Raw genomic sequence first — 12185 nt, forward strand, 5'->3', positions numbered from 1 at the left:
GGTCGCACATTGCGGCAGAGTTATGTTGAGATATGATCCTTTGTGTTAGATTCATGTGTTATGGTTTTAAGGTGTGTGATGGGTTCTTAGCATTGCATTGTGGTGGTACCCGTTGAGCTTGAGGGACAGTTCTCTTGTTTGAGTCATTTTCGTGATTGAGTACATTTGGGTTATTGCTTATTGGTGCATGGATTGCACGGTTTGTGGCTTTGGGTAGTATTGGTGTTGCGTGTCAGTAGAGTAGTTAGTATTTGATAAGACGAAGTCGTCGGATCTAGGATGGGTGCTATCGGATTTGATTGCGGTATATTTGGAAGGATAATATCGGAAGCCGGCTTAGGAATTGGCTATAGTTCTTATTGAAGTAGAGGGAGCTCTATGATTGGTGGATCGGATGAATGGTTACGAGTTTCTGTGTGTTTCTTTCATCATCGGTAATGTACAAAGGTTTTAGAATGGAGTCTTGTTTGATATGAGGTTTATTACCAGTATTGGGTTGTTTTGAGCAGCTAGTATGATTAGAAATCATTGCTACGAGTATCTGTGTTATGTGATATATCATGCAATTGTATCTTGGGTTATGGTTGCGGCTTGGTACAACTTGTTCATACTTATACGGTGTGTAGGTTACGAGATTCAGATCTTATAAGAAATTCTGGATGTTGGAAATTGGATTCTAAGGCTTGTGGGCTAGGTTGAATTGAGAAATTTTAGTTGTGTTGTGTTATCGGACCTGTATGGGATAGGGTGACGTGGGATCACCCCCGGGTATATGTATGGAAAGGTTACACGGCGGCTTGATGACTTTGAGAACAACTCTGGACACGTTCGAGGATGAATGTAGGTTTAAGAGGGGGAGAATGTAACGACCCAACCGGTCGTTTTGAGCATTTGCACTTCACTCGGTAGTTTACGAGCATGAGTAGCTCCGTATGATGTATTATGACTTATGTGAATCGTCGGTTTAGATTTTCAGGTTATTCGGAATCGAATTGGAAGAATGGATTTCATTATTGAAGCTTTAAATTGGGAGAGTTGACCAAGTTTGACTTTTAGTGCATTTGAACCCAGAACAAAGTTTTGACGGTTTCGGTAGGTCCATTGGGTGATTTTGGACTTAGGAACGCGTCCGGATTGTGATTTGGAGGTCTGTAGTGGAATTTGGCTTGAAATGGCGGAAGTTGGATTTTTGGAAAGTTTGACCGGGAATGGACTTTTTGATATCGGATTGTGATTTCGGGAATTGGAATAGCTTTGTTTTGTCAAATTTGACCTGTGTGTAAAATTTGAGTTCAATCGGACGTGATTTGATAGGTTTCGGCATCAGTTGTGGAAGTTTGAAGTTTCAAAGTTCATTGATTTCGAGTGGAGGTGTGATTCGTCGTTTCGATATTGTTATGTGTGTTTTGAGGCCTCGAGTAGGTCTATGTTATGTTATGGGACTTGTTGGTATGTTAGGACAGGGTCCCGAGGGGCTCAGGCATGTTTCGGATTGATTTCGGATCATTTTTCCTTTATGTTTTCACTGTTGTGTTCTGCTGGTTTTTGGTGTCTCAGTCCTTCATCGCGTTCGTGTGGCAATTGTCGCGAATGCGTAGTGTATTCCGATGGCAGCAGCAAATTGTTCTTCGCGATCGTGAAGTATGTCCCGCGTTCGCGTAGAGTTAGGGCAAGTCTTCTTCGCGTTCGCGTATGGAAGATCGCGTCCGTGTAGTAATGAGGTTGGCAGCTAGGAGTTGGAGCATTCTTCTATGCGATCGCGGAAGGTGAGTCGCGTTTGCGAAACCTTGGCAGCAGTGGTCATCGCGTTCGCGTAGAGTGTATCGCGAACGCGTAGAGTCTTTTGTGGCAGTGTAAGTTTTATTCATCACGAACGCGATGAATTTCCCGTGTTCGCGAAAGAGGGGGGCCTGGGCAGATTATAAAGTACTCTATTTCGAGGGTTTCAACCATTTTTACATTTTGGGAGCTATGGAGCTCGGATTGAGGCGATTCTTGAAGCAATTTTCACCATATGAATTGGGATAAGTGTTCTTTACTCGGTTTTGGTTATATTTCATGAATCTATCTTCATTTTTGGTAATTGGGTTGTGAATTTTAAAGAGAAAATTGGGGGTTTTGGCCTAAAATTTCATAATGTGAATTTTTGAGTTTTGAACATCAATTCGAAGTCGAATTTGAGTGAAACTAGTATGGTTGGACTCGTAATTGAATGGGTTGTCGGATTTTGTGAGTTTTGTCGGGTTCTGAGGTGCAGGCCCGGGTGTGATTTTTGACCAGTTTTGGATTTTGATTAAGGATTCGAACTTTATCATTTAGAATTGTTTCCTTGGGCTTTATTTGATGTATTTGAGTTGATTTGGCTAGTTTTGAGCCGTTCGGAGGTCGCTACGCCCGTGATGGCATCTTTAGAGCATCGCTTGGCTTGCTCGGCATTGGTATTGGCTTGTTCGAGGTAAGTAACTCTTCTAAATTTAGTACTGAGGGTATGAAACCCCGAAATACGTGTTATGTGATTGGTATTGAGGTGACGCACATGCTAGGTGACGGGCGTGTGGGCGTGCACCATGTGAATTAGGACTCTGTTGTTTCCATGGCACTGTATAGTGGTCCTACTTTGTTGATATCCGTGTTTTCACTATGTGATAAAGTAGTTAAGCTGTCAATCATGCTAGATATCATGTTTAGGCATTATGCCGATACTGTTTGGACCCATAGTGGTCGTTTCTTACTGTCATCTCACTGATTTCATTGATATTTCGTACTCAGTCATATCTATACATTCATATCATATCTCACTCTTAATTATTATTTATTGATACGTCATATCATTGTTGTCGGGCTAGTTTCATGACATTGTGAGCCCGTGAGTGAGATTGGATAGATTGATGACTGAGTGAGGCCGAGGGCCTGAGTGAGAGTGATATTTTGGGATCGGGCTGCACGCCGCAGTATTTTATATTGATTATATTTTATGGGATCGGGTTGCACGCCACAGCGATATATTGATTACATTTTATGGGATCAGGTTGCACGCCGCAGCGATATATTAATTATATTTTATGGGATTGGGCTGCACGCCGTAGCGATATATTAATTACATTTTATGGGATCGGGTTGCACGCCGCAACGATATAGCACTTGGGCTGAAGGAGCCCCTCCGGAGCCTGCACACCCCTAGTGAGCGCAGTCGACTATATATATGTGGATCGGGCTGCACGTCGCAGCAGGTATTATACAGCGCTGAGTGATTGAGTGTGCTGAGCATAGTGAGAGAGAATGCGAGACAATGAGATTGAGTACTCTGAGAGTGTGAGTACATGAGCTCATCATCGAGATGCATTGCATTTGACATGCGTACCTGAGATACATGCATAGAGGTGCATTTCCTTCTCCTACCTAGTTTTGGGGACATTTATGATTTTACCTGTATCTTGACATGTAGGCATAGAGAAGTACTTTCCTCATGCTATATGAAAATGAAACATCTTACTATTTGTTGAAAGGATTTTTGGAAAAAATTACAGTTTTCAAATTTACTCGTATTTTGGTATTTTCGGTAAAAAAAAACTTGGGTTTTTACTGAGATGCTTAAAAAGAAATGCCTATTTTTCTGGAACTGTGACCGAACTGAGCATTTTATTTCTGAGATACCTCTTCCATTACTTGCTTTATGTTATTATGAACTGTTGTTGGTTATTAGAGCTGGACTCTGACCTTGGTACAAGCTCGTCACTACTTTCAACCTAAGGTTAGGTTTGTGAATTATTGAATACATGGGGTCGGTTGTACTCATACTACACTTCTGTACCTTGCGTGCAGATGTTGGCTGTTGATATTGTTGTGTTTGTTGGGAGTTGGATCTGAAGATGTACCTGCGTTCCAGTTGTAGCTGCTTCTTGTTCATGGTAGCCTTAGATTCATAAAACTCCGTTTATGTACTTTCAAACAGATGATGTATTTACTTCATACCAACTTTATAAACTCTATTCTTAGAAGCTCATGATTTGTACTACCAGTTCTTGGGAAAATGTATTAGTTTCATATATTTTCTTTTAATTAATTGCCTTATTAATTTCATTGGAATTGGATAGATGATAATTGGCTTACCTAGCGGGTTGGGTTAGGTGTCATCACGACTAATTAAATTTTGGGTCGTGACAGAAAGCTTCAATGAATATGAAATATATTTAAATATGTTTATTTTGTCAATAATCTTTTTTGTCATATGCTACCATTATTAAGGATAATAAAATGGTAATGGATGCCTTTTGTCACAATTCTATGATTTTAAAAGGCCACAATTTCTATTTTTTACAAATGATTGGTTCCCTATATGCAATGCTTCTATCATTTAGTTTGATTCTGCTGTAATTTCAGGCTACATACTGAGTTATGTGGGAACTACAATCTTTCCCCTTTTAGGCACTTTTCTCTTCGATGTACTACACCAATAGTAAAAATTAGTAAGTTGGGGAATACCCTTTTCGATGAAAGACTGGCTCCACACTTGAGGATATATGATATTGGATACTCAAAGTTTGATGTTGTTCTGTTGATATGTATATATTTATATTTCTACACTAGGAAAGAATAAGATAGTCATAGTTTTTCTCCTGCATTACAGTCGACCCTGTTGCATTTAAGGCCAAAATCAATTGTTCACACTCCGCCTTATAGTGCTCCAGATGTACAATCTAGAAACCATCCATATAACAACAGTATCTCTTTTATGGTTCTATTTCTTTTCCTCTTATGAGTAGTTAAGAAGCTACTGTTATTGGTAGCTTTATAATTTGTTGAAATTACTGGTCATAATTCTAGAGTTGCATAAATAAATACATCTTAGTATACCATCCCCCTTAACCAGGTTTAAGAAGAGCTAGAGAAAGCTTACCAATATCACTCCTTTGTATAATTATAAGGCAGACTGGATTAAAAGGAACCATAGATATTTCAGGATAAAACTCTATCCTTACTGAAAACATTCAGATGCTTATAGAATATGTACTACAATTATAATAGAAATCAGATAAATAATCCTATTAATGCAATGGAATTCATTGACTATCCTGCACTCTTACGGAAAATGATTGCGCACTAACTTTTGTAAGATATAGCATCTTCTTGATGCTGCTTACTGACTATAAAACTTAACTTACCTATAAAATTATATTTATGTGCATGTAGTGGGTATGGGGGCTATTACTACTCTCTTCATCTTTTCTTGCACATGAAATAAGTCTATTTTTTTATTTGCAGCTGAAAATTACTTAGGGTCAAGACAAATCATATAAATACCATGAGGGTTGGTAGTTGATTGAGCCTACATGAGTTAGATGCATGAACGAGAGAAGGTTAGTAATTTGATGCGAGGTGGAATTGAGTAATATTTTTTGTCTTACTTTGTTGATTGGAATTTCCAGACCTTAACTTCTATCTTTTGGGTTTTAAAAGCTGGCAATGACTCTAATGATGGTAAAAGAAAGGAGTAAAAAACATAACTAGGCAATATTTAAAGAAATTTTGCAAAATTATAGCAACATAAGTTATTATCATCCACGGCACCTAAATATTTACATATCCTAATAGCTTTCAAAAAAATGATCCTAAAATTCTGCTGGACAAGAATCAACCCCATAGGAAACTATTCCTATTTTTTCGCTCAAATTTTTTATTTTCCATAACTGATACAATCCTTTCAATTTTTTTTTGTCTTCCCTTTTCTAATGTCTTTCTTTCTTATTTTCTTTTTGTATATGCAAAATTCTTTTTTACGTTTCCTTCTTTGGAGTTTAAATTTGGAAAATAAAATATTATTTTAATATGTTACAACTTTGATTGGTGGTGTTATATATTTTCTATTTAAATGGTATATGTAATAAATTATATAATAGCGGTATATATAAAGTATAATATAATACACATCTATAAAGAATATTTATGGTATATTTTGTTTATTTACATATTATGATGTGTGTGTGTGTGTGTATATGTGTGTGTGGTATAAAATACATATAATATACATGACATATTGATGGAATATTTATATTATAAATTATCACAATATAATATCCTTGAAATATAATAAAGGTATATTATGAGTAAAAATAAAATTCTACAACAAAAATTTTAAAACTTAAAGAAAAAAAATACTAAAATTTCCATTTTGCAACCTCGTTAAAGAGGGGATTATTTTTTAGATATTCTTTTTTCAGAATCTTTGATATATTTGGGTATGTGTTATTTATGGAAGAGAAGAAAAAATTATGGAAGAGAGAGGAAAAAGGAAATGTAATAAAAGTGTATTGACGTAGAGGGTCCCTTAGTTAATGAGTTACCAATGTGAAAGTGCTAAAGAAGTAAAACAATATGCTAATTTTGAAATAAATAAAGATTACTATTATTTATGAGAATAGTTTTTAAAAAAGGAGCAAGCATGTAAAAATCTCAAAAGAAAGTGTGAAGCATTCTGACCCATATTCACGATTGCACATCAGAGGAGCAAATATGTTTATGATCTTTACTATGGAAGGAATGAAATATCTAAACAGCTATATGAGTTTTGTTTGGAACAAGATTATGCAGATCGCAACCTGATTGAAAGGTTGAGTATTTGAAGCCAACATCCTCCACAACTTACAAAATATGTCTGTTTCTTATATTTAATTCTCCTATTTCCTGTGTTTTGACATGCAGCTTGGATATCATGAGCATCTCTGTTGCTTGCACCGCAAACAACCTCGGGATCACAACTTTGCAACTACTTGTGCATGTCGTGTCCCCAAGCACCTTAGGGAAGTTGCTGTAATAGAGTGTGTACATTGTGGATGTTAAGGTTGTGCAAGTGAAAAATAATTATTTTCCTGTAACTATATGTTATGAGGTCTGATTTTACTATCTTGAAAGACTGGCTTTGTCATTTTTCTAAATTTTTAGGGTATTAGAAGCATTTGTTTGTGGCACTCTAGCTGGTATACATTGCTTGCTTTATTGAGGCTATAAAGAATATTATTGGGCTTCAAGAAATAACTGTATGTTTCTTTATTGAGTTTTCTTATGACTTCATTGTAAGAATATTACATATACATGTTTCAAAAATAATAGCATTTTCATGCTCCTTTGTATCTATCGTATTTTTCAAGATATGTTTTTTTATGAAAAAATATAATTATTATTCTACGCGCGAGTACGGATACTAGTATATATTAATCATAATTAGGTAAAAAAAAATTATATGCAAACACATGCATCTATTAGTGAGGATTAGAAAACACTTGTCTACCAATAGTTGAATATTTCTCCAAAAATAGTGACTAATGTCAAATTAATTATTTTATAATCACTTAATAATTCAAATATCACGTGAGGTACGTAAAAACGTAGATCATTAATTTTGTCTAAATAATGAACCATAAGAAATTAGGATTATAGGGAAACAATTAAAGGAAATAGGTTCACTTAGCACAAGCAAATACTACTTTCTCAGAAACTAAAATACTGAGTTCTGCAAACTCTAAAACAAACTCACCTAAGCATTTAAAGAGATTTGGAACGAATATAATGCCTTCTAAACATGAGAGTTGAAGTTTCAAGTGGTAGTGGACTAATAGTTGATGTATAATGCCTTCAAATTTCAATGATTCATTTCTAAAATTCAACACATATGGTAATACATTCTGAACTGCAGTAACAATTGTACAATATGAACTGAAAAAATCTTTTTTCATGCACTTTCTTCACAATGTCTCAACAAGATGACATTTGCAGTAAACTCACACTCCTAAGGAAACCACTCTTTTTTGCAGAGTATATACTATATAGTGCTAACAAATTATAAAATTATTCCAACCCCAAGAAAAATCACATCTATAACACAAAAAACCCTGAATGAATTTCTCTCGTAATCTTGAAGCACTTCCAGACCAAAAAGAAAAGAGAAAATAGCAGTAGCAGCAACAACAAACAAAAGCCGAAACACTAAAAAGCGAAAAAAGTTAAAGCACCTGCTAAGGACTAGAAGATCAGCTCTTGTAATAGTTAGAGCAGATCAGACATCCTTCTTCTGTGGTGAGGTACTGTTCCTCTAGGCTTTGGATCCGAGGAAGCGATAGTCTTGCTTTGTGGTAACACAGATGGCTTAATATCTGAATCTTCACACTTAATATCCCCTGCAATGGTATTAGTCTCACTATATCGTGATCTTTTATTTGAAGTTCGTAGCTGTGCTTTGAAACGACGATCTGAAAAGCTGTTTGATTGTGAACCAGACAATTGGGTAGAGCTCCTAGCCCATGATCTCAAACTCTTTGGTCTGCTACGAATTTCCCTTTCTGCCGTAGTCTCCCTTTGTCGACTGGCAACTGTGGCACTCATGAATCGAGGCACTGAGCTAGTGACCTTTGTTTTTACTCCTTTCTCAGAATTTCTTGGAGTTACTGTGATGATTTCAGCAACGTTTTCCTTTGGGGTTATAGGAAAGGTTTCTTCATCTTCAAGCGGCTGATATTTCTTCATGAAAAGTCTTTTGTTCTCATTCAATAAAAACTCAGCCTTCTGTATTTGAGTCCTAATTTCTTGACATCCTTCTTCAGCTTCCTTCATTTGCTCCTCAAGCTCAGAAATTCTCTTTTCTCTTAGCTTCTTTGATTCCTGAATGGATGCAAACAATAAATAAGGATAAGCGACAAGGTCATCAGAAACAATAGAAACTATTAAAGAAAACCAGAGATGATTACTTGTGAGAGTTCTCTGTTGCATTCCGCTGCTCTTGCTCTCTTCGCAAAGGTAAAGGAACATGTCGTCTCTCCAACATCCTCTTCATACGGGCTAACATGGACTAGCATCAAAACTTTTGATCTATCACCTAAAGCAGTAGGTTCAAAGAAATAAGGCATGAACATTCCACATTTAGACGTCTAAGAACGAAGATGAACAAGAGATTTTTATATCAACTGCTACGATGTCAAATTTCAACATTCCTTAACACGACTGAGTTATCATTTTCCAAAATGTGAAAAATGTAAAAGTTCTGACATGCATGTCTATGGAAATTGTTGCTTCAGGAAATCGGAGTATTTACCAAGAGAATCCTTGAGAACTTGTGTCAATTTGCTATTTCTGCAACCAAAATTGGTAACTTCATTAGTTAAATCACACTACCAAATATTTCAACTCAAACCTCCTCAAGCTTTGGGCTGTATGTAATAGTAGAATACAGTCTAACTCAAGCAAGAAGAACATTGAGAAACTATTATTCTAATGCAGAAACGAAAACAAGAATTCTTTTTTATAAGTCAGAAGCTCGTAAATATTCACCAACCTATAAGGAACATGGCCTCTCTTTCTTCTAAGAGCTGCGATAACATCACCTAGTGCAGAAAGAGAGAGATTTATTGCCCTCCCCTCGTCAAGGGTTTGTCCAATGGCTCCCGTTTTAAGTAGGCGCTCACTTCCTCCAAGGTCAACCATCCACAGTTTGCTTACTTCTGCTTTACCTCCCAAAGCATCCCCATAACGATATATACTGATCCTCGTCAAACTAAATACAAATAAGTAAACAGGTTACTGAATTGCCAAAACCAAAGTAATCCAAATGAAGATGGGAAAGGCTTTTAAAAACCTACCAATGTGATCTGCTGGATGTTTCATTTACATTTGTCCATGATGTGGATCTAACTCGTCTCCCCTTATTATACCACCAAGTTGCTTTAGTAAAATTAGAGATTTCCACCTCAGTTAGACCATCGATTTCAACTGATCCTTTTGAATCTGTTTGAATATTTAGATTACTGTAGTAGAGTTAGCCAAACTATACAAGGCAATTCTTAGCGGGTCATCAAATTACATCCTCTTTTTATTATATATATTATATGGTGAGGACAAGATATTGGAAATTACCATCTCGACGCTGTGTATGTCCGACTGGAAGGTCTTGGAGCAAGCAAATCCCTTAGGCTGCCCAAATAGACTTCGAGCATGCTAATCGAAAAAGTAAATGAAGTCGAGCTATCTAAAGAGGAAAGGTGAAAAAGCTCCTGAAGAACACGAGGAATGATCCCTGGAGACTCAGTCGTTCCCTCCTAAAGAACACAAATAAAAGCACCTAATTCATTCTCCATAAACATTCTTCATGATAATGTGATCATACAATAGGAAAACTAACCATAGTATATGTCTTGCCAGTTCCCGTTTGTCCATAAGCTAATATACATACATTGTGCCCATCGATTGCAGATCTGAGAATTGGCTCAACCTCAGCAAAAACATCTTCTACAGAATGTTCAAGCATAACAAATGCCTTTACTGAAATTTCTTTGGAAATAAGAAGAGTCAAATTTTAGCACATGAATCTGTTACTAACCTTGGATTGCTTCCTGAGTGAAAACCTTGTCAAACTCAAATTCTTTCCTGCTTCCACCGGATCTTACCACGATCTTCTCTGATTCAACTGAAATCGGTTGATGAGTTCTCCGTTTATCTGTTGGTAAAAATGGTCTAACCCGGGAAAACACCCGAATGCAACCTATACTTGGAAATATCAATGTCATGATTCAAAATACATAAATGAAGAAGGAAACATTGAGCTCAATTTAGAAGATCTTAAATAAGGTAAACATCGAAACTAAAAATCACCTTTAATGTCTAGTATCTTATTCAATGCTTCTCTTCTTCTCTCATCCAGAGATCTCTCTTTATTCCTCAAACTCCCAATTTCTCCTGCAACACATAAAGAAAGTTCAGATCAAGAAATTCTTAAAAACTAAATCAAACTACAAATAAATCCCCAAAAAAGCCACCTTCTAAATTCAAAATCCTCTGCTCAAGCTGAAACTTTTCATCCTCTTGAACCACATTGACATCCATGAAATTTGAAGGAATCTCTTGAGAAACCTCATCTTCATTGGAATCTGGATTTGATCCTATTGGAGATGAATTCTCCAATACTTTCCCATTTGCCAAAGGCAATGAGATATGTTCTTCTTCAGTTGAAACAAACATTGCTCAAGCCTCAAAAGTAGACATAAAAGAATGGCCCTTTTCCAAGAAATTCACAAATTTGAGATAAAAGTCCAATCTTTCTCAAGAAAAAGGCCAAATCTTTGGAATTAAAAGAACCCCAAGTAATCAAAATCCTTCAATTCTTGCTCAAATGACACTACAGCAGAAACTGAGCAGGCCCACAAAAAGAAGCTGCTAGATCAACCAACCAAAGAACCCCCTTTGACAATAAAATATTACCCTAATATGATTCAGATCCTATTTATAGTAAAATATACAAAGAAGTAAGATTGAAGCTACATCTGTTAAATAAAAAAATAAGGAATCCAAGAAAAAATGCAGGAAAAAAACAAGAAAATGGGGCCTGACATCCTTGAAGTTGAAACCATTAAAGGAAACAAGTCCAAGAATAATACTAAGCTGGCTCTCTCTCTATATCCTTAAAAGGTTGACATAATTATGTGCAAAATAGCATGAAGAGTAAAGATTTTTAGTTTTTCTATTAAAAGTGTTTTTTTCTTCCTTGATCAATGGGTTGTCAAATGTTTTCTTTTTAATTATTTTATTTTCTGTTTTCATTTTATTTCAATGATTGATCACTCCATGAGAACCCTGATAAAGGTGGAAAAAAGCTTTTCGGACAGTTGGACGGTTAATATGACAATATAGTATTAACTTCTAGATCTTTGCCCGGGGGGGGGGGAGAGAAATCTTTACAAGAGGTTCCTTACTTCCTATACAAATTATAAATATATGAGATGTGAGATAATAACCTTAAGAACAGACTACAGAGAGAGAGGAGCGGTCTATTGTATATTTCTATTTTTACATTTTTATATGTCGTCAACTATGTCAACATTATCCTAACTTGAATTATGGAACTTTTGACAAAACCAAAGTGGTGAAGTGTTCTCCACCTACAAATATTGGAACTCCACTACTACCCCAAAATTAGGAAAAGATAAATAGTTTAAGAAAGATTAGGAACCCATTTCCCAAAATTTTCTCCTCAAAGAGATAAAAATAAAATTTGACCAAAATTTAACTGCTAGTAGATGGTATTGAGACTTCAAGAATTTACATGTCTTTCTATTGAATCTCTTGAGTAGACCTTTTTTTCTCGTGTTACTAGTAATATTTATTTCTTCAAAATACTATGTCATTCTTTTTTTAATAAGGAAATA

At 35.9% G+C, this 12185-nt stretch overlaps 1 protein-coding gene across 1 annotated transcript; it reads right to left on the reverse strand.

The window, feature by feature from the left end:
• Positions 1 to 7613: 7613 nt before the first annotated feature.
• LOC107799255 (kinesin-like protein KIN-14U) lies at positions 7614 to 11748 on the reverse strand. The gene is made up of 10 exons (XM_016622346.2): positions 10800 to 11748; positions 10636 to 10719; positions 10364 to 10525; positions 10166 to 10272; positions 9901 to 10082; positions 9627 to 9791; positions 9323 to 9541; positions 9083 to 9120; positions 8739 to 8866; positions 7614 to 8652 (listed from the first exon to the last, which is right to left on the reverse strand). The coding sequence occupies exons 1-10, from the start codon at positions 10999 to 11001 to the stop codon at positions 8041 to 8043; spliced, it is 1899 nt and encodes a 632-aa protein (XP_016477832.1). The 5' UTR covers positions 11002 to 11748; the 3' UTR covers positions 7614 to 8040.
• Positions 11749 to 12185: the final 437 nt, after the last annotated feature.

Source organism: Nicotiana tabacum, chromosome 19 (assembly GCF_000715075.1).
Source record: "Nicotiana tabacum cultivar K326 chromosome 19, ASM71507v2, whole genome shotgun sequence".
NCBI lineage: Eukaryota > Viridiplantae > Streptophyta > Magnoliopsida > Solanales > Solanaceae > Nicotiana > Nicotiana tabacum.

What these genes read in the sequence shown, in the direction of transcription:
- LOC107799255 (XM_016622346.2), bottom strand. Translation starts at nt 11,001, where the DNA reads ATGTTTGTTTCAACTGAAGAAGAACATATCTCATTGCCTTTGGCAAAT. An exon ending in CACTCAGGAAGCAATCCAAG is followed by an intron (nt 10,273 to 10,363) that starts GTTAGTAACAGA and finishes AACATTCTGTAG; the next exon opens with AAGATGTTTTTGCTGAGGTT. An exon ending in CTGGCAAGACATATACTATG is followed by an intron (nt 10,083 to 10,165) that starts GTTAGTTTTCCT and finishes TGTGTTCTTTAG; the next exon opens with GAGGGAACGACTGAGTCTCC.